Source organism: Tigriopus californicus, chromosome 12, assembly GCF_007210705.1.
Source record: "Tigriopus californicus strain San Diego chromosome 12, Tcal_SD_v2.1, whole genome shotgun sequence".
NCBI lineage: Eukaryota > Metazoa > Arthropoda > Copepoda > Harpacticoida > Harpacticidae > Tigriopus > Tigriopus californicus.
Window position 1 is genome coordinate 16,992,376 of NC_081451.1, and position 23,594 is coordinate 17,015,969.

General features: G+C 40.1%; 1 protein-coding gene across 1 annotated transcript; it reads left to right on the forward strand.

Moving 5' to 3' along the window:
* The first annotated feature begins 526 nt into the window (after positions 1-526).
* On the forward strand, positions 527-14,086 carry LOC131892255 (neurogenic locus Notch protein-like). Its single transcript, XM_059242046.1, has 16 exons — positions 527-686; positions 4,080-4,259; positions 6,597-6,896; positions 6,976-7,081; positions 7,957-8,098; positions 8,171-8,592; positions 9,453-9,540; positions 9,937-10,047; positions 10,157-10,293; positions 10,370-10,533; positions 11,900-12,005; positions 12,074-12,187; positions 12,298-12,546; positions 12,967-13,146; positions 13,227-13,346; positions 13,443-14,086. Exons 2-16 carry the CDS (start codon positions 4,158-4,160, stop codon positions 13,595-13,597), a joined length of 2,496 nt encoding a protein of 831 aa, XP_059098029.1. The 5' UTR covers positions 527-686; positions 4,080-4,157; the 3' UTR covers positions 13,598-14,086.
* Positions 14,087-23,594: the final 9,508 nt, after the last annotated feature.

A 23,594-nucleotide genomic window follows, 5' to 3' on the forward strand; every position in this document is an offset into this window, starting at 1 on the left:
TAATGGCAACACTTACACCGCCAAGAATAAATCGGCGCAGCTGAGAAATAAGAAACATGGAACCCATTTCGCGCAAAGTGACCAGGTTTCAATGAATACTAGCAAGGACATTGCGTGTGTAATCACGAAACCTCGGCATTGCATGATGTCCATCTCTCATCGCAATGGTTTTTTACAGTGTATGGTTGGTGCCCCTGAAAGTTCAAGACAGTATAAGAAGAAACAACACTGAAGCAGGGAGGGAGTGCTTCAAGGTGCCAAACGAGCATCTTAATCAGAAACGAATGGGCCGAGGGCAAGACACGGGGAAGCAGAGGCGAAGCTTGAACTCGAGCGGGCCTGATCAAAAATTCGACGAGCCCCATTCTCCGTAGATTCGAGACGGATTCCCTGCTGTACGGCCAAGGCGGATAGTAAGAGAGAGAGAGAGAGAGACTCCCTGAGGTTCGGAGGGCAACAATAGCCCACTGTCATGGGCACCAACACACACGGTTATGTTCAGTATACGCTTGGGTGGACGAACCCAAAAGCTAAATCTAAAAATCACCATTACGTCAGTAGTGAGATCTGCCGTGCCAAGAAGACTCCATTCATTCAGACCTGCATATATGTATACTTGAGTACTCAGTGAGGGGTTCTCTGCAAGAAAAATCACTGTCGCACTGGATTCCCCTCAATCATCTCAGGTAAGACATCAAAACGCGACCAACCATTTTCATTCACTTTCAAAACCAAGCTCTGCTTTATTTGGGAAAAGGCGAGTCCATTGATTTATCACGCCAATGTACTTAGGGGCAAGTTTTCCTGGGGAACTAGTCCGGAAGTTGGTGGTAGCACCTCTCAAATGGAACAATCTGGCTAAAAAGTTTAGGGAAGTACAAGGGCGACTAAGTATAAAGGAATAGGGTTAACCCAGAGTTGTTTCGTCGATCAAACAAAGTTCTGATTTCCCGTCCATCGAGTCAATTTCAATGAAAAAGGGTCAACAATTGACTAACAAAAACCGATAACCAACCAGGGAATAACCACATCACACTATGGCAAGAGAGGCATTATTTCGACTTTAGTCAACGACGTATTTATCTTTTACTGCCCTCTGATCTCAGACGACATCCTTCAGCCGTTGACCCAATGCCATTGTTCGAGGGTAATTTGGATCACCATTTATCCAGAATCCCCGACCAGCCCTAATTTTAGGGCCCTTATGGATGGACAAAAATGCTAATCATCCGGCTTGTTCATGATCCTCATTACATCAAGACAAATTTCATTGTATTTTTCATATTGAATTGCCTTCTTCGTATCGGTTGCAAAATTCATAAGCTTCGGGTTTGAATGGCTCTCAAAGTCTTTTTGTTTCCTTTTGAAACAAGACTGAACATGGCTTTTCAAGAAACCATATTCTGGTTCTCTTTCTTGCTCAGATTTGCTTTTGACACCTGTAATTCAAATGTTACCTATTGAGTTATTAAATCAATTCTCATCATCGTTGCATTGTCTAGTCGTCAAACAAGTTTTGTCAATCTTGGAATGGCGTGGACACACGATCACGCAAATGTCTCATTCGACATTTCTGAATCTGACTTATCATCATTGTTCGGCATGCTCCCTTAAAGCTCCGTATGGCTAGGAAAGTGCCACCAAAGATGTATCTAATTTTCATGGTGACATAAAAGAACACTGAAGCATTAATTGGCCAATAACAAGCAAAAGGCACATAATACTGAAAATGTAATTTTCTCGCTTTATATCTTAGCCCATTGTTTATTCCTTGAACTAAGTGGGAACTAAAAAGCCTAATATCTGTACCTAAAGGAATTTTCTGAAGCTCATGGCAAATATTGAAATTACATTAAAAGCCTAATATCTGTACCTAAAGGAATTTTCTGAAGCTCATGGCAAATATTGAAATTACATTCACTGGAAAAACGAACCACGTTGGCAATGAAACAAAAACCATCACGTCAAGCTATTTAAACTGTTCATGATAAGCGGCATTTGGTTACTACTTTCATGTTGCTGAGTGCTTTACTCTTACAACCAACTTGAGCACAATAGACATTGGTCAAAACACACACTAGAATGTGGTTCCTTTGTTTCCAATGAATGAGCAGAGGACTCCCCTCAAGAATTCGAACGGCTTCAGAACTTATCATAAATCGAGTCAAAAAAGAGTCGCCTATTACGGCATTCCATCAAAAAGGACTTGAAATCTGACGGGGGATTCTGGCAAGCAAGCACCCTTCCCACATGCCCTCAAATTGAATTGGTTGGCTCTGCCTTTGGTTACCTCATTGCTTGCAAAAAGAACGTAGGATTCCCACCTACGTGTTACAATTCGGTTTTTCGCAAACGTCCACACCCATCATCGCTGTGACATTGCATTGGCCAATTGGTGACGCCCATTTGGAAGGAGATCCTTGTATTGTAAACACTCTCAGATATTATGAATGCTTAGGGTGACACGCTCTAGGAGCGAGATAGGTTTGTACTTCCATCGACTCTCCTTATTTTGCTGCTCTCTTGAATGAAGCTTGGCTCCAGGGGCCAGGGGGAGCACTTGGTTTGAAGTGAAAGAAAAATACTAAAACAAAATTACAATTACACTTTGGGAACACACTTTGAAATCAGGGAACCAATCGGAACAGCTTTGATGGAAAAGACGTACCTTATTCACGTGCATAACATTCTTCAAAATACATGGTAAGTATTGAAAGCTATCCGTCAATTGTTTCTTGCCTTTGGTTGGGATCTCTGGGCGTTTTCTAGTAAAGTTAAAAGTAATATTCGTGGGATTGAGATTCTCCATTTTTTTAAACCAGACTTGAGTATGTTTTCAAGACGAGTCAATAGATTGGTGCCAACAAACATACCTTATTGAGTTTTTTTGATTGCAACCAATTGCAACCACCAGTTTATGAAGTTCAATACTTATGACTTGCAAGCCGTCAAAATTTGAACTTGACTCTTAATAAAAAGTTGGAACCCTTAAGATTTGGGATACAACTTTTTAGAGTAAAATTTTGACGCCTAACATTTGCTTCCCCCTTTTTTTGCTTCCATCTAGTGGGGAGTGTTTAAAAATGTGATTGAAATCGAGCTTAAAAGGGTAATGAAGCGAACGACCAATTTGTTGATTGACGAAGACATTTTTTAATAACGTTGAGAACAAATCATCTATTTGCTCGTTTGAAGGCCAAGGAACTTGTTAGTTGCGTGCAATTGCTTGCTAATTGTTATTGTAGTGAGCGAAGAATGAAAACATCTCTTTCCAAAATAATTCTGAGCAATGGTGCCTTTTTATAATGAAACCGCTGTTGAAAATAGGTGTCCTGAAATTAGTTTTCCATGTTATTACCCTCTGTAAAAACAAGTTGAACTTGTGCCAATACTCATAATAATAATCATTGTAATAGATAGAACACATAACTCGGAGATCAAGCAAGCATGCAATGCTAGAAAAGTCGTGATCAAGCTTGTGTTCAGCTTTTTGGTGTCGTTCAAAAATATCAAAACATAAAAAGTGCGAAAGTTAAAAAAAAAGTTCAAATTCTAACCAAGATAAACATTCTCTGATCCCTTTTAATAGTCTTTGGGGATTGAGTAGGATTGAAAAAAAAAGTTCTCCGATGAAGAATAATGGTCTCTTGATGATCATAAAAACCTTCCCTACAATAAAACTGCAAGCAAATCAAATGTAGTGCGTGTCAATTGGTTTACCACGGTTTTCATCGATCCTTCTACGGCGAGTGGTTCTCTGGTTATTTATGGTTGAGTTGATCACGCCTCGGGATCTTCTGGTTATTCAAAAAGTCCCCCCACCTGATTATACAACCACACTTCTCGCCTCTTTCAAAGCCCATTTTAGAACCTCGAGTCTGCTCATAACACCCAAGTTACCGAGAATGCGTAATTTGTGCTCTAAACCCCAAGTTCGTTGATTGTTCTCCGACGATTGGAGGCTCGGGTAATTTGGGCGGAATGATGAATTACCTGTTGGTCGAAAAACCAATGGACCAATATTTTCTGCCGCAAGCATCATCCATCCTGTCGGACAATAAGAGGATTCCTATTTACAGATTGCCCGGGAGCAAATCGCTAACAAACCTTGTTGACCACCACTGGGGATAACGACCACGACCACGACCACGACGTTCATGTGGTCCAAAACCCTCTTGGTCGTGATCTTGGCCATCGCTGTTCAAGAAGTGGTCTCGCAATGCTCACGTGATACTTGTGGTCCTAACACAAATTGCAGAGTAAGTACCTGACACCAGAAACTTATTGCTCCAATACCATTGCGGCATCTACCAGCGCTGCTCTTTTTAGGCCTACCACATTTATTTGCTCCGTTAGTCATATCAAAAATAATAATAATAATAATAATAATAATAATAATAATAATAATAATAATAATAATAATAATAATAATAATAATAATAATAATAATAATAATAATAATAATAGCCTTTATTGCCACCCTTGCTCATGTCAGATTGTAAAATGTATAAGATTGTATGTGTTAGCATCATATACAGAGATTTAAAATGCTCCAAGTGATGGAATAGTTGCCTAGATTGTGATATCACTCCAAAAATCACTGGAAGTTGGTTTAGTGCACATGAAAAACAAATGAAGAGGGGAATCACACACAGTACATACATAAACAGGTGGGTAGATGGTAATGCGGGGGCGAGTCCTAGAAAAGTCGGACTCGTTCGAGTCCCCTAGAAATAGTTTTTAATCAGTTCATACAAAGTTTTCAAGGAGAGCCCAAATTTATATGATTGCCTGTTTTATGTATTGTCTTCAGAATTCAAGTGAATGTGTAATTAATTACAAACAAACCAGTTTGTTTTAACTGACATCATACAGCATTTTAAACTATTTCGAGATTATGCAAGAAAACAAATCTTTTGCGTTTTTTTTTTAATATTGAAAATATGTATCAATTCCTTGGAAATTTAAGTTAAGACATAACCGGGGCATTTTGGAGCAAAATAAACAACAACATGAAAATTGGGCCATTGAATCCAATAAACTAGGAAGTGTTTGAATCGATCAGATCATAACTTTTAAGTAGGTGCTAACTAAGAGTTTTCTCAATGTTCAGTAAATAGGACTTTAAAAATTTTGGTTTTCATATTGATTGTAGGGCATGCCAGTCTTTTATTTGGGCTAGAACTCCATCAAACAATGAAACCAAAGCTGTTCTTTAAGGTTTTGCGAGCTAAAACAAGTGTGTTTAGGGTATTTCTGTCAAACTGTCAAAAGGTAATTTAACCCCGGTGCTAGCGTTCTTCACCCTTTTGCGTTTGGGCTCGCAGCAAAGTTTACGTGAGAATCATGACCTGCTATTACCATTATTATCATTCAGTCAAATAAGGTGCAATGCATACTTTTTGAAATGCTGTGTTTTTTTCATTACAACTTAATGTCATTTTTTTTTGTTCTTTCTTAGTGCTGCGCATGATTTCGCTTTGAAAAGAGTACAGTCAAAAATATTGACATTTTTTTCTGCATTATAATGTGCAATTGGCTAATGCGACTTGTATGTTTTAAACAGGCCTGGTGCTGACGCTAAGCACAAGAGGGCCTGACCGTCAACTAGAGCTTTCCTAGGTTGTTTGAGATGACCGTGTTTTAATATCATGTCAAATCGGTATCTTTGGTATGAGTTGTCTTAAGCAAAGCCATAAGATCAACCAAACTCATTCTGTAGTATTTTGAACTGAGTCTTTTTGCTTCAATGCTGCTCAGATAGTTCATCAAACGGTTTTGCTGAGCTTTTCCTTCCAGTCAGACAAAGGGATTGAGAACCGTATTCAAATCTTTTGAAAGCTTCGTCGTGTTCTTTCTGACTCTTTACTTTCGGTCAGTTAAAAGAGTGGGCGAAACCTTTAGAAAAAACCCTACTAAAAGAGGAGGAGGAGGAGGAGGAGAAGACCGGATCAAAATCACACCAAACAAAAACTTGTTTCTTTGGGTTGGCAATCCAAAAGATATACTCGTGTACACCAAGCTCTGGAGTTCGGTTCGTTTTTTCACTTTGATTCTGATATGAAAGACAAACAAAGCAAATCCTGAAAAGTGCGATAAAAGCAAGACATAAACCATGCAAAAATTTGGAAATGTTTGGCACAAATTGATCGCCAGAGGGCGCCTTTTTTCTGTTTAAATAGTCCAAATTGGGTCAATTGATGAAATATCGGAAAGGTGCCTTTCTTATGTCACTTTTCAAGGTATTATTCTTGACGATTCATTAGCTGTTTGATTAATATCCACATTACTCATCTAAAAGATTATATTCGAGGATATGGAAAAGGCAAACAATAATACAAGTGGCGACTCAGTAATTAGTTGGACAAACGCGGGAGGAAACAATGTCACTTACAAATCCTGGAATACATTACTAGTGATGTAACGAATAACAGCAATAAAATCAAACCAAAGCAATACTAAGCACAACTGTAAAGTGAAACAAACAACGACTGAAACAAATCCATATGTACGTAGACTCATGGCCATGGCAATCTCTAACTCGATTGATTGGAATGCAGTTGCACTTGCTTCTAAATATGTATTCTCAATTCCAGGTCCAGGGAAGTGCGGCCGTGTGTCGGTGCAATTCCGGCTGGGATCACGCCCCTGGTGGCAACACTATCGAGGGTTGCACAGTCAGAATCAGCGATGGACAGCGCTCCTCTGGCATTTCTCACCGAGCGACCCCTCCGCGGACTTCCTTCGGCACCCTGAGTAACCGCTTGGGTAACAACCGGATCCGATCAGGGTCAAGCTCAGTGGGCTCCAGACAGAACTTCAACGATGGCGGCGATCCCTGTGCCGAAAGGCCATGTGGGCTCAATGCGGAGTGCACCTCTCAAGGAAATCGAGCTGTCAGTTTTACGCGTTTTCTTGTTTGCCTCTTATTTTCGGGTCAAAAGGGGTTCACGAGTGATTCTTCTTTCCATGCAGGTCTGCTCATGCCCTCCTCGCTATGAAGGCGATCCGAACATTGAGTGTACCCTCGACCCCTGTGAAACCACTCGTTGCGGCGTTAATGCTGAATGTGAAAGACGAGGTAAACAGGGGGATTTTTCATATGATTAGATTTTTAGTGATGGGTTTGAAGAAATGACAAAGTATCCTCCAAGGAATCCAGTTACTAGCATTGCTCACGCAACCTCTCTGGCTTTCTTGTATCGAGAAACCACATGAGAACTGAGACAATACAACAAAGTTTTCTGGGTGGAATAGAAATGAGCACATAAAAAGGAGAAACGTAGTACCCGGAGGTCAACACCCAAAAGATAATCCATGGCACACCCGAAAAAGGAACATGGCACACCAAAAAAAAAAAAAATTGGCGCATTAAATGCATAAAGTTGCACATTCAAATCAGCACATAAGAAAAGGTATACGCCACAACAAAGGTATAAAAAATCACACGCAAGGAAAAGTCATCATGCCGTGCGAAAAACAGATCAAGGTCGTATTTCGCAAGAAAATGAATCTGTTATTGTAAATTGGAAAAAGCTCCAACCAGTGAGTTCATTCCGCAAACCGGATAATGGCCAAATGCGTGGGAATAATTAACGCTTATGTTGCCGTTATTACCTTGCCCTCTAACCATGCTGGTCTCAAACAAAAAGAATGGCGAGCCAAATTCTTGGTGTTTTTATTACTCTGCGTGTTAATCAATTGTTTGGTGTACCCGTTTATTGTTTAAAGTTGTTGATATAATGATGTGTTAATCAAGAACTTTGAATATCGTCTCGTTAATTTTTCTCTCCCACGAATATTTTCCCATTATTCGGGAGTTGTTAGTTCTTGGCAGCTTCCTCCCAAACGAATGTCAAACGTAGTCCGTTGTTTCTAGACTATTTCTAGAACAAAATTTGTAATTTCGTGCCATCAGGGGTTTTCAAGAAATGTATTGATCTCGTACCCGAATAGGAAACCAAGCAATTTGTACCTGCCCGCCCGGTTTTAATGGCGATCCTCTCATCAGATGCGATGACAACCCTTGCAACTCCAGCCCTTGTCATCCAAATGCCGATTGTCAAGTCCAGGGAACTCGGGCTGTGTGTAAATGCCGGTAAGTAAAGCTCAGCAGATCTAAGTCAAAGCTAGGACCTCTAACCTGGCCAGAACTGACGATTGATTTTAGACAAAACTTCGAGGGCGATGGCATCATTGAGTGCTCTCTGGACCCTTGCCTGAACAATCCCTGTGGAACCAACGCTGAATGTCAACGCACAGGAAGCTCATACCGTTGCGTCTGTCCCCGAGGGTACTCTGGCAACCCTCAATTCCGTTGCAACTCTGACCCTTGCGGTGAGAACCCCTGCGGTCCCAATGCTGTGTGCAATCCCAATGGCAATGTCGCCACATGTGTGTGCGCTCCTGGATATCTTGGGGACCCTCTTTCACGTGAGGGGTGCTACAACGAGCCGTGCTCTACCGGTCCTTGTGGCGTGAATGCCGAGTGCGAATCCAGAGGAAGAAGTGCCTTGTGTCGATGTCCCCGAGCTCATACCGGTGACCCCTATACAAGATGCAAGTTTGACCCTTGTGCTGAGGCCCCTTGCGGTAAGTAAGGAAAACAAGACCTAAGTACCTTGGAGAGAGAAGCCTCAACCTTACTTTAATCTATTGAGAGCACAGGCCTTTGTTTTAAGCTGTCACGATTCAACCAAAGCAACCAAACCAGTTCTTTGAAGTTGGGGCCCCTGAATTTGTAAGCGCGTAACTAAGTTGTTTTAAGGCAAATTGCCCTCTTGGTGAAACATAAGTGACTCTGGCGTGTCAATTTTCTCTGAAAAAGTTTTTGACGCTTTCGTTGAACGTTGAATATGCATTTCTCTTTTCACACATTTTAGACACTGATATGACCAAGAGTCGCAATAACAACTATTATTCATCAAGTATATGCAAAGGACGTTTTTGCAAGATTTTGCTTTTAGTTAAGACATTCTCGCACATCAGTTATGTCCTATGCTTTTAATTGCATCTTTAATTAACTTCTAGTATTGTGTGGTCAAGTTTCTTCAAATCACTTGCCTAATTTTCTCCGTTGAAATTTCCTTTTATACAATTCAGAAAAAAGCAACGAAATCAAGCTTCAGGTTATCGAGAGGAAAGATCATACCAAGAAAAACTGTTAAACAAAAAGAAAACAGGGTTATTTTTCTTTTCTTACAAAAACGTTGAGCCAATAGTTAGCTACACACTTTCTTATCCGTTAGTTGCTTGTCGTCTTGGTCTTAATTATGCCCACAATGAGAACTATATATGGATAATTTCTTCCTATCAAAAGTTCCTCGCAACCATTGCGACAGATCTAACTTTCTTAAACTTGTATCGGAGTAACCGGATGGAAATACTCCTCCAATTCACAAACTAGATTCCAATACTTCGTTAATGAATGATGCTTTCTCATTTCATTTCAGGTGTCAATGCTGTATGTAATGAGCAAGGAGAAGGATACGAGTGTGTGTGTCCGCCCGACTACACTGGCAACGGCTACGGCGTTTGCACGTAATATCGAGAGCTCCATTTATATATTTAGTTCTTTTTATTTGGGAGGCTGAGGAGGTATTTCATATGTTTTGGACACGGATTTGACCAAATCACTGGGCTTGGATGCTTTTGAAGCTATTGGTGTCGAAAGTGTTTGGAATTGATCTAGTTTGGCCATGTGAAGAAGGAGAATTTACTTTCAGCCCATTCATATACATACTATAAAAGGCACGTCATTGAAAGCACTTCATTTCCTCTCGATGTTGCTTTACCACATTTTGTCGGGTATAACCGAACCATGTCAGATGATTTTGGCTGTTCAGAGACCGCACGGGCTTAAGACCTCATAGCAGCTGTACCCAAATTGAATTTTCCTTTGATGCATTGAGAGTAATCGTTTCCTCTTTATCCCAGCTATAACCCGTGTGCCACATCCTCGTGTGGACCCAATACCGATTGTAACGTGATCGGCGAGCGAGCCGTGTGCCGCTGCATCAGTGGCTACCGGGGTAGTCCGAACAGCAGGTATGTACGAGTAGGTAGTGGCACGTCGGACGTAAGCTCAATGCAGTCCGGCAGGATGTGAGTTGCATGAATGTTTCCGCTTGAACGCTCCCATCCAATTCTTTGACAGGTCCGGATGTTTGGCTGATCCTTGTTCCATTGATCAAATCTGTCATCAAAATGCCGAGTGCACCAACCAAGGGGGTCAACCTGTCTGCAGTTGCGCGCCTGGCTATGTGGGTGATGGCTTTCACGACTGTTTCAGAGGTAGGAGAGAGGTCCTAATTGAACAAATAGATTGGTTTGGTAAGGTCTTTTTCGTCTATGCTCCTTGTCAACTTAGGGAATTGTTTGTCCAATGACGATTGTGGTTCCCAAGAGGCTTGCCAAGAGTACCAATGTGTCGACCCCTGCGCATCCGCTTGTGGAAGCGGGGCCGAATGTGAAGTGAATAACCATGTTGCCATCTGTCGATGCCCACGAGGACTCACTGGAGATCCCTTCCAGGTAACAAGGAAGGGCGGACATTAGTATATCTAAAAAGCAAACAGATTCCCTGAATGCTTTGTACGACCAAAGCAGAGAACCGGGTAGTTGTGGGAGTAGTTGTAGTAGTAGTAGCGTATTTCATTCCCGACCAACGAAAGGTTACAACAAACATTGAAAAAATGGGTTTTCAAATCCTAATGCGAGAAGAGACACTGTTACCATAGATCTATGCTCAATCAACCCTTGTAACTTGGGTGATATACGCATATATAAGCAGGAAATTCGAGTTATTGAGGATACTGCCAACAACGCACATTTTCCACAGCAAGTGTCAATATTAATAAAAAGTGGCTTGAATTGTAAAATAAAATTGAATAAATATTTATGTGGCATGTTCCTTTCCTTAAAAAGGAATATAAAACATCAGGTGATGCGGCAACGTGTTTTTAGTGACGGTGAGGGAAAGAATGTTCCTCAATGACTGTGTGAACCAAGTACCTACATGGTTTTCTTGAATTCTAATTTCAAGAAGAAACTTCCGGAGGGGTAATAAAATTGTCACCAATTCAGATATTTTTGTTGAACTCTGGAAAGATGTACGGGACTTTCAAGGAAAAGGTATCAAAAATCCAAACGAAATGTTCGCCGTTGGCCGGGAATGCAGATTCAACCGGAGGTTTTGCATGAGAAGCAAGAATCTACTCTCATCAAATATCGAATTTTAGAACATCGTTTTGAATTCCTTTTATTTGGTGTTAAAACGTCCAATTCAGGCACTAAAAGCATGCAGATACTGGGCACAGTCTGTATCTCATTCTGAGGACGGTGCATAAGCATAAAATTGCTTCAATTGATTTTTGGTTTTCAACTAGTCTGCCCTAATGTACCCGGCATGTACGTCAGAGCCACCTTTCATATCAGGTGATAGAAATGTGACGCATACTGCTCTTTTCATGTGTTAATGGATTCTTTTCTTGGCACGCAGATGAGGAGCGAGAACGTGGTGTTCCACTCTCAATCCATGCTAAGAAGTGTCTAAAAGGGAAAAGAGGTAGTAGTACAGAAGACAAGATTATAAACACGATAATGAAGACCAGGGGGTTTGGTTGGGTTGCGCCACTTTTCGTAAATGCCAATGATGCGATGGACCATAGTGGATCACCGTGAAGGTTCCGTTTGCTTAGAACTTGAAGGAATGCAAATACAAACCACTCTTTCCAATGCCACAGTAAACAAGACTCGAAGGTTCCCTTCTTTCACCAATGGAAATAGACAATGGAACCGATCCTTGAGGGGTGTAATTGAACCAGCATGAAGAAACGAGACGCTAACTTATTTTCCAGTGAAAAACTTTTTGGATGCGGTATGTTCATTCTTCTTTTAGAACTGCCGCCGTTTCACTAGGGAAGAAATTTGTGGAGATGCCTGCGGTCCCAATACCGACTGCACAGTGAATGCCGATGAACGACCCGTGTGCAAGTGCTTGCCTAGTGAGTAGATACTCTTGATGGATCCACTTGGCTCGTTTCATTACCTGAACCCGTTTCTCCCATCATAGACTACATTGGCAACCCATTGACTGGATGTCGATATGAATGCACGTCTGACAGAGAGTGCCCTTCAGCCCAGAAATGTTCCAACTTCAACTGTGTGGCCGTCTGCGATTCCTCCGGTCAGTCTCCTTTCTCTTCGGTGTGCTTCAATGTGGACATATCGACCAATGGACAGGAAACCCTTTCTGAATCAAGACTAAAACATGCGTCTATACTTTGCATTTTCCAGCCTGTGGAGAGAACGCCAACTGTCGAGCCATCAATAACCGAGCCGAGTGCACCTGTCCTGAAGACTTCCAGGGCGACCCCTACACCAGATGCTTTACTGAGTGTGTCCGTCACAATGATTGCCCTGAGAACACTGCCTGTATCAAGTTCAGATGTCAGGACCCATGCTACGCCCTAGCTGAACAACAATGTGCCCCAACGGCCAATTGTGAAGTCAAAAACCATAAACCCATCTGCTCCTGTCCCAGAGGTAAGTTTCCACTGTTTTAGACCTGCGCCCCTTCAAACTCTGAATGGGATATAAGGGCCCTTATTTCCAACGTCCGACAGCCCAAACAAATTAAGGAAAAGGCATGGACAATTGTTGCATAAACTACTTGTAGCATGCTATGAACGCAATTTTATTTCTGGGCATTATGTAACCTGGATCACTCATCAATCATCTTACATAAAGTTTTAATAGAATCAGCCAAAAACAACTAAAACGAATTAATGATCAATAAAAAGAAAATGGCCCAATTGGCCCTTTTATTTGGTAGAGACCAGGTCACAAAGCGCCCTCTGAAGTGCCGAACGTAAATCATATTTTGTGTACTGTAGAATGAGCACAAAGGAACATGGCTCACTATACCAACAAAGCAAATTAACCAGGGATTTACTATTTGTCCAGGTTTCACTGGAGATCCTTTCAGGTCTTGTCGAGAGTTCAACCGGGATGATCTCTGCAAACCCAATCCTTGTGGAGTTGATGCCATCTGCCAACCAGGTTATAACAACCGTGGCTCAGATAAACCTGTATGTACGTGTCCAAGTGGATACCGAGGCAATCCCTTGGTCAGATGTACTCGAGGTAATATTTCAAAAGTATCTTCTCTTTACGACAAAGACTCAGGTTCCTTATCAAACAACAAAACCACTACTATTCCGTAGGAGATTGTGAACGGGACAGCGATTGTGGAAGCAATTTAGGTTGCTACAATTTCAATTGCGAGGACCCCTGCCGTAGAGGTGCCTGTGCTCCTAACGCTGAATGTCAAGTGCGGAACCATGGTACGTACTTTGGCTTAACCTCTCTCCGGCATTTGCATTTGGTCCAATGATTTAGAAATCCTGTGTGAGCTTCATGTAAATATTTTCACTTTTCAGCTGCGGCATGCAGTTGTCCGGATGGGTACTATGGTAACGCCTTGGAGGCGTGCCGTCCTACCCAAGCCAACACGCGAGTGGTTGGTCACTCCAATTCTCGTAATCGTTTCCGCTTTAAGCGCTTCGTGGACAACGTTCTTTCTTACCTTTACTAACCTCCCATGTCTTGTGGCCTATAACTCAATCCTTGTATAAAGACATTCTTTCCCTCCCATTTTCCTCTCCCCATTGAGCTCCATCTCCTTTTTTGAAAGGCCCCCTGTGATGGGTACCCTCCGCCTTTCGTCTTACTCTCTATTCAGGTATTTTGTCAAAGGCTTTTCCATTTTTTGTTGAGAAGGGCCTGTGGGCCCCTATCCAAACCCGTCTGGGCTGAAGCAATGTACCAGTTTCAGATTTGTTCCCAAGACCCCCCTACACACACACTTCACTCTATTCAACAAGTTTGAAGCTCTTAAAGCATGCCTTTGAGCAATGGAAAAGATTTATTATTCATCATGAGGATGCAGAATGGAGCCCTTTCTTCCTTATCTCTCGGCCTCTTGCCTGCTTCCACTTATTCCATTTCACACTCACTTTTGACTCTTTTGTTCACGCCCCAAAAAAACTCAGTTTCAAAGGAAATAAATAAAAATCTGTCTTAAGCTCTGTCTGTCCAAAATAGCTCCTTCCATATTAGTAAAAGTTTTTCATCAGGGAAGTTTGTTTGGCTATCAGAAAAGTGGTTCATTTTAAGAGAAAAACATGAATGATCAGCTAAGGATCGATATCAGGTTGGCTCATTCCGGTTTCCCCAATGCTGTAATCAAAGAAATTGCTTTCAATTTATCACTTGAGGCGCCTTATCTTATTGAAAAAAAAGCTTCAATGCAAATGAGAGCATGGTGGGCAGAAAACAATCGACAAAGTGGTCATGACCTTCGTTGCTGATCCAGAGGTTGATCTGTTCTGATTTAATGCTTAGAGCTCCATTTACCGACCCAAAACCGGAGAGCCTTTCCGTCACATGTTAGTTTTAGGTCTTGCTTCTTGAATTTGTTTTATCACAAATGTCCCCTGCCAAAACCTTGGCTCAATTTCAATCTACTGAATCAGCCACTGAGACTGGACCGACAACAGATTGGCATGACCATGAAATAGAAATGAGTTCGAGCGTAGGAGAGAGGACGCTTGCCCGAAATGGCGCGCACAAGCTCTCCAATGTGCTCATATGGAAGCGTCTGATCCACCTTTTAATGGGTTTGTGGTTCCCAAGGGGAATTTCTCTTCGCAGGTAGTATACTGTTCTTATTTGGTCTCTTTTTTTGCTTGATGTTTGAACGGGATGTGTCATTGGAGCTCTAAGTGTCACTCATTATGGTGAGGGTTGGACAGGTTCTTCAGTTATTCTTGCTGTCGATGAATTTTGTTTTGACCAGCATAAATCACAAGAAATGCTTGTCAAAGGCAAGGGATAAGGAAAGATGTAAGGAGCTCAAAAATTCAAGTACTTTGATCAATCGTGGAAGAAGGTTTTGATCCTTCAATGATATCAAAAGAACTTAAATCTCAGCCCAAGTTCTTAACCAATTTGAGTTTTCAAACGGGAAGCATATTTTTTCAGTGGGAGGGCAAGCATTTGATTTGGAGCTCCCAACTTTATTCCTGTCTTGCATGAAAATTATGAGAGTTTGGAACAAATCATAGATATAAAATGCCGATATTGGAACGGAACCAGCAGATAAAGCTTTTCCACAAGTGTCACTTGAACTCATTGAATTCCGTATTGAGCCCTCTCAAATACGTAGTTGTCTGTAGATTGATTTCTTATCACTGGAAACTCCGAAAAAAATATGTTTTAGAATCAAAATATTTATTTGATATTGCATTTAAAATGGCAAAATATTAAAAAAGAGTATTTGAAAATAGCCAAAACATTTATGAAAATATTGAAAATGGAATAAATTTCATCACGTGTCAATGACTTTTGTCTTTTTTTGAAATGCTTTGAAAAACTTCCAAATAAGAGGCTGAAAGTCACCAGGTAATTTTTATGGTAAATTTTCTAATTGAGCCAAAATGGTGCCATTGAAACGAACCATGTTAGCTGAGTGGTCTAATTGCCCGTTGGAAGTATGATACGGTTTCTCAGAGGGCGTGGGCTCGAATCCTGCATTCTGAGGCAAAATCACCTTTCTTATTATATTACAACATAATTTACAACACCTCAACATATCTGAAGTGCTTTGAAATAAATGTTTAGAGTATTGTTTTTTCCTTCTTCTTGTGGAAAGACGTTTTGGAAAGTGGGCTTCATAAAATGGACCTTTTTACACTTCTGCATCAATGTAGATCGCGCCACATATTGCTTCGCCGAATCGCAAATTTGAATTCTCAAAACCAAAATCAAATTTTAAAAAATGTGACTTCAACTTTTTTTTAGTGTGTCCTACTCCTCCCTAGAGTCAAAAAATGAAATACTACGAAATTTTTAACTATTTCAATATATCTTTGGCAGCTTATTAACAACTACTTGTAGAGAATATTACCCCCAGCAGTACATTTCATTTTACCATTAGCCATCTTTCCAAGGAAAGGTTTTCCTATTTCCATTTGCTTTGCAAACAACTAGCCTAATAAGCCTTGCCAAGAAAGGAATTCATGTAGTTCCCAGCCAATAAGCTTACTTGACAGGCTAGCAATTTCCAAGTTGTGGAAGGAGTTACGATCAGGATACAAAAATGCAGTACTGTTGACAAGGGTTGAATTTCCCAGATCAAAAGGCACCATTAAATGCTGACTCATCCAAGTATCAAAATGCAATGAATTTTAAATATATAAACCACGCCTCAATTTCGACAATCATCAGTTAAACATGGCAGAAAAATTCAAATTTTTAGACCATTTCAATAAGAAATCGTCAAAATTTGGCAAATTTGTTCCAAAAACGCCTGAATATCTAAAAATGCCCCCAAAGGACAAAATATTTAAAAATACTCAATCATGTAATGAAATTTTTCGGAGTCCTTGCACTTATGTTTTTTTGTATTGTTGTCCAACAAGAGGATTTGTCATGAAAAAGTGACACCTGCTTTACATATTTACGTACATTTTTTTACAGCAATGAAATTTCAGATTTTGTAAGGTTTTGGAAAATAGAAAGCCCTTCTTGATTGGTGTATTCAATGTAGTAGAATTTTTATTCAAGGATGCGACTGGGTTTGTAATAATTGTTTTTTTTTTATTAGGATATAAATTTCAAAACCATCCCAAGAGCATTATTGCTTATCTACCTCATTGTGCTTTCCTGTAGTGAAGCGATTATGTGATACCGACTTTATCACACTTAATCGATAAACAGCTGATTTCAGGTGCGGCAGCCAGGCAATTTTGTCTTGTAAACTGTTGCAACTTTTAATGATTTGTCAGAGACCAAACGCTTTGCTTAGGACATGAACAAACGCAGTAAACCGAGAAAAAACTTTGATTAACGTTTAAATTGCCCATTAACAGGTTAGAAATAGGGTAATACGGCTAGAAAAGCAATGTTCGAATTTCAGCCATATATTGAGATAACAACTGCATCATGACAAGTTACATTATCCTAGGCTGGCTGCGGTACCGTATTGGTTGGGCACCCGCTTTCCAATTTGCGAATCTTGGTTTGAACCCAGGCTAACCGAGTCCAAGCTTCTTTTCGGTATTCAAATTACAGCATTAGTTGCTGCCTTAACAACTTAAATATAGGGCCTGCGATCATTCCCGAGGGTGAGGCAATAATTAATGTTGCACGTTTGGCTGTGACAACGGAGCCAGATTATCCCTTATTTGGGACACCCATCATCAGATGGCAGGCCAAGCGAGAAAGCAGTCCTCTGACTCCGAATAAACAAACAAACGAGTTATGTTGTCAAATTTGGTTGCCCTGAGCAGCCTGAGGTTCAAAGAACTATGTCATCGTATTCACTTTAAAGGAAACTTTTAGCGCCAAACGTGGCAAAAAAAAGTTCCACCAAGTATGTTTTCCACGTGAATCCGGTCAGAAGTATTTGTTTCAAACGCCATCCGATTCTGGTAGGACCGTCCTCGAAGCTTCAAACCTCGAGTGTTTTCTTCGACTTTTGTCGAAAGCGACCTTTCCGATCGAATAAAGTATGTGGTTTTTAAAACCTTTATTTCATCTTAATATTTCTCGGCTCACAACACACATACATTTGGTAAAAACGAGGAACAACAAATGATGCCCCATTTTGCTTTCAGCCCAAGGTCATTGTGTGAACAATGAATGCACCCTGTCACACTCTTTTCTACCAATCCCGTTTCAATCCTTCCTGAGTGAGCCCTTAATCCCACTTTGATCCGGTCTTGGACTTGGGACTTCAGAGCAATGAGCCATTTACTTTAATCGCACAACCTGAGCAACAATGAATGGATATTGTTCAAAGAAGTAACGACGTCCGATCAATGTCCTATTGAAACCGTTACCCAAATTATTATAATTTAGGAATGACATTTAGGAAAAGATATATAAAAGATCTGAATAATGTCGTTAAGAATGCACGCAACCTCTACCCTTTTTGGGAGGTCGCTTTTTCAATACTAGAGCAAGCCAAAATTTGCATCTTGCAAGATGCTAATTTTTTGCAACTTTTCATGTTGCTCAATTCTAGTCACTTGATAAGGAAAACTTCATGTCTCTGTATTTATGATGGTTTTATGAATTTAAGTGAGTTCCACGAAAAGGTCTTTTTGTAAAGGATTGAAATTTTTATGTAGGCATCGAGGTTACTTGAAGATATAAAAAAAATGATGCAGATGTAATGTCAAGCACCCGCGTGTGAATTTTATCCAGTGATTTTACCTAGTTCTGTCCGTTTTCTATTCCATTTAATGAGAAATGCACTACATAGGTCAAATATCTGGAAACATATTTTTTTGTAACCGTTTGAAGCTTGACACAATATAAAATTTTGCAAACGATAACCATCTTCACAACAAAGAAGATTTATTCAGGTCAAATATGATCAGGTAATTGAAGATCAAAATGGGTAAAGCCTGTTTTAGTATGATTTCATGAAACTCACCAGCTATGTGATTCCATGATTATCAAGTATCGACTACATTAACATTAAAACAAATTTGCTCTTTAGTAGTTACAACAGACAGTTTTCATTTGCTGGCGCTGACCTCCGTCTTTTTATGAAATATGACAGATGCATGAAGGTGTATAATCGTCCCAATTCCAAATTTTACCTCTCAACCTATCTTAACTCTATAACATGACGTTATTCAACTTCCAAATATGACGAACAAAAACCTATTGCCGAAACCAAACCGCTCGTTCATGGATCGAGGTCAGAGCTAGAAAAGAAACGGTTTTCCTCACTTCAACGGTATTGCTATTATTAAGTCTATGGCATGCTCGCGGTGATCCCCTTGTTTTTGATTGAGTGAGACTGGATTTACCCTTCATTTCAAAGTACCAGGAGGGTTTTCGCTGATCCTTCCTTCGTTTTGACCATAACAAAGAACGGCTCTTCTAATCTCAAAGCAGCCTTTTTCTGATCAAGATCCGGTTGAACAAGTTTGATGCCTAATGGCGAGAAGCCTTGCTTTGCAACAAATGTCTGGTTGTCCATTGAATTTTGAAGGCGTCATTCAATAATGGGACCCAGTTTGGTGGAAATTGTTCCCCTTGAATTTGAGAAATATACTGTAGAAAACAGGTCCAACTTTATGTGTTTTAAGAGTTGAAAGACGATAAACAAATATCCTCTTGGTTTTTTGAGTTTGTTTTTTCACGGGCTTTTCTAACCGCTGCAGGGAATGTTATCCCCAGTACTATTACAACGAAAAGTTGTATTTCGTCTATTTATTACCTTTCACTCTATTTGTGATATTTGGTCTACTGAGCCTTTGATCTGGAATGCTATCTAAAAAAATTGTCCATGTCTGACTTGAAAGATGCAACCAGATCAACCAGATCAGGCCTTCTACATATTCCTTACGAATATTAGAGGGAAGTAAATTAAACAATGAAAGATTTCATTGTTTTAGCTAGCCTGGATTCTCGAGGGCTTGAAGGTGCTCTCAAAACGCACATTAAGCCTCTACGGTCACTAGCATTGACCCTAAATCCTGGGTTGGGACAAAGCTCATGAATGCTTTTGAAGACGTACAGTAAGTATCAGATACTTTTCGTACCTTCTCTGAACACTGTACAGTCCCAACTTTTTCCAGTCTTTACCAATACGAGAGCTCGCTCAATCTTGTGACGTTTCTGGAAAAACATATTTGGCCGTGCTCGATCTGGAAGTAAACGCTAGCTATCAGAAGTAAGAAGGAGCATAAACGATTGGTTATTTTTTTCAAATAGAGTAATATGCACATAATAATGTTTTGATGCGACTCTTGATAAACTTGATTGATTAAATCAATAAAGGTGACAACTTCAGTTCACATCAATTTATGTACTCGATCTAAACAACAAAACCTGAACAGAGAAAATGTTTTACATAAAAAGGACATTTTCTAAAATTGTGGAACCACAAGGAACAGCTTTGGTTTTGATGACATGTTGGACTGATGAGCTATTCCAACCAACGTGATGATTTTAACACTTTGATTTTTCAGGTCGGTCCAAGACATGCTTTTTTTACATTGTATTCGAGTCAACTAAAAATAGTCATTCTTTGCTTCAGTAATTATGAACATTATTATATTTGGAAGCATTTGTTCTGCACGCCATATCCAATAAGTGACCATAACTTTTTTACCGGACAAGATTTTAGTTTGCATCAGCTTTTTCTAACTCAATGTATGAGAGGTCATGCTGAGCTAAAGATCTGTCACCTGTTACAAACAAACTAACTTGTAGTTCATTCGCTCTCTCAGAGTCAGAAACCGATATGGCTGTTCCAATTTCGTTTGAAAACTTTTTTCATGGGAACGAAAATATGTAACCTTGAAAAAAAGGTGAAAATTTATATTAACTTGCCTTCTTGAAATATTTAATTAATCGATGGCATATATATACTAGATCCCCATTCAAAGAAATCATTCCTGAATTCCTTGTATTGAAGCGCCATTTTTCGACTTCAAGTGCTGAATCATTATTCCATTCTTTACATTCGTCTCATTTCTCTTGTTGCAACCACAAATGACAAAATCTTACAGTCGATTCAATTAACATTTATGCATTGTGGCGTTATTGGAACTCCAACATTTAATTGGGCCATTAAAACTCTCGTTAAAGGGTGTTTGCTATTGTTATCGTAGATTTGAGAATATGCCTTCATCATGGAAAAATTGCTCGAACAAGCTGCTCTCTTCATTATCATCGTTCCAACATTAGCGATCTGATGCGCGAGGTTCTCCAGGCTGATTTCATTACTGTCCCAAAAGTTTCCCCACCGACATTCAAGTCAGCAAATGCGTAAAACTTTCGGATAGCTAGATAAAGCCCCCAAAATCATAAACAATTGGAAGGAGACCACTCGACTCCACGGAGATTAGCAGTGTACTCTAAGAGAGGAAGACCTGACATTTCGGAATAAACGGGGGATTTAAGCTGACCTACGTAGAGCTCTATGAAGAGAATTGACAAGCTGATTGTTTTTGGTTCTAGAAGGTTACCAAAACATGGATAAGATATGCAGGAACAGATGCGTATGGTTGATAGAAAGGTAGAAATAGGAAGAAAGGAAGCGCTCCCATGTTGATGAGAAATATAACATGTAGCAAGTCATCAACATGGTTTCTTGTCTAAAATGAGTACAACTACCCAACTCATTGGGCACTTGGAACATGTGCGAGCAGTAATGACAAGCCATGATATAGCAGACGCCATCTACCTGGACTTTGCAAAGGCCTTTGATAAGGTGGACCATGGATTAATGTAGCTAAAGCTGCTCAGATGGCACGCTGGGCCTTACACACTTTCAAGACCAGGGATAGGTTAGCTATGGTTATCATCTACAAATCCATCATGCAAACCCGTCTGGACTATGCCTCATTGATTTGGAGCCCATATCTTGTTGGCAAACAAAACAGTATACTCTGGCACTTCACTTGGCAAATCACTGGAATGTCTAAACTCTCCTACTGGGATCAACTTTTGCATCTACACCTGTACTGTGTGCAAAAAAGGCACGAACGGTATGCCATATTAAATATCTATAAATGTGTCCATGAGCTGTCCCATAGCATGGACATAAATTTTGTCTAATGAGACAATGAACGTGTTACATGTATCCAACCCCATTGGAACTACAACAAGAATGCAACTGCTAAATCAATCATGGGCCACTCCTTTCTTGAGAGAGGCCCAAAACTCTACAACAAACTGCCCTCCTCTGTTCAGGTCATCTATGTTGAAAAAATCCTCTCCGCAAATACAAAGAGGACCTGGATAATTTTGTATTATCTGGATTTTGTGGATTAATTATTTATTGATATTTAGTTCAAAGAGATTCCCGCCCTTTTCTTTTCATCTTTAATCATTGGATCAATTTTTAGGAATGGTAGCTTTTGTGTCATCTATGTAATACAAATGCAGTAGACTGAAGGAATGGCCAAAACTTTAGTGCCTTATTGTGAAGTTCAACTTCTGAATTCAGGGAGACAATGACTTGATGTCTCACTCAATAATTTTGGCTGAATGCTATCAATGGAAGAAAAGTGCTTTGATCGAATGCTCACTCGCCGTAGTGGAAAAATATGCTCAAATTTGAGCTTCAAACTGGCTCAATATTTATCAATCAATCATAAAAAACAATGTTTTGTGGTACAAAGTCTGTGAATATAGGAAACCCTATTTAAGGTTATACATAAATGGGTTAATAGAGTCACCCTAAGTTTGTGGTTGTCTGGGCAATGTTTATTGGAAATCATTGGTTCATCTCACAAACCATGCCCAGAAACATAAGTTTTCTAGTAAACAAAAATGGAGCAAGGAGTCCCCCCTATGTATAGTATATCATTTTTATTTCAATCCACTCTCCGTATCCATTTTTTCATCTATTTGTGAGATGTGTTGGTAAACTCTTTCTTGGCTTCATGGCAAGGAGAAATGAATATATATTTAAACCCCTCCAGTACTACGACATTCGTATAAAAGAAAACCAATATTTATGATCCAATGTCTTTCTTGCTTTATTCTCTTTTAATGAACAAAACACAAATGTCGCTGCTTGCTGTTTTATTGGGATGTACTAATCCAATATGCCACAAAAATGGTCGTCCTCCTTTCAACCATTAAATAGAAAACGTGTTTCCCCTCTGGTTTTAGACACCCGAATGTCAGCAAATGTGAACACCCCCGAGGATATGAACATTTGAAACTTGATTAACAACTTTCTCACTCGATTCAATTACAAAGTTCCCAATCAGTTCTCAATTCCTCGTCATTAAATTCATAGGCACCTCTGAACCGACCAAAAAGGTCCTTCCCGTGTTCATCACTCAAAACGCAGGTTCCAATTTGGCATCAAAGTTTCAAACCCCAGAACCTTTAGTAGTCTGACACAATGAATGATGGAAGACTTCCTCCAGTATTGGGCACATCTTTGGGGCCAGAGACCTCTTCAATCAATGTTTTCAGGTAGACAAAAGGATTGGTTTTGCTTTTAGCTCAGAGACCTTGGATCCTTCGATTCGATGGAACAAGTGACTTGCATCGTTGAAATGGGACACTAAGCTGATTTTCGGGAGTCTTGTTCTTGACGTACACGTAAAACGAACTATGCAATCCATCAGAAACCAAAGTCTCTCTAACCCTGAATTCTTTCACTGTTCCCCAATCTATCTTGTTCCATTGGAGATGCACATGGTTTACAAGGAGTCTCCAAGGCAAGAACGGCAAGCAAAGGGACAGAAACCCGACGGATCAAAACCAACCATTCTAATCCCAGAGGTCCTGAAACAATGGTCTGGCAAAATAAAAAGTTATTTCCTCTAAACGTGATATACAGAAGTGTTGAAAGAGTGGGCCTGTCTGTAAACTCTTGTTTTATGGCAAAGGAGCCGCGGATAAGCTAATAGAGATCTTAAGGAAGGGATGCAAAATGATGGGCAATAGTGGGGAACACTGGGAAGATGCACATGTAAATTGGATTCACAATAAATGAAAGACGAGACACTTCAAAACATTCAATACATTCAATACATGAGTAC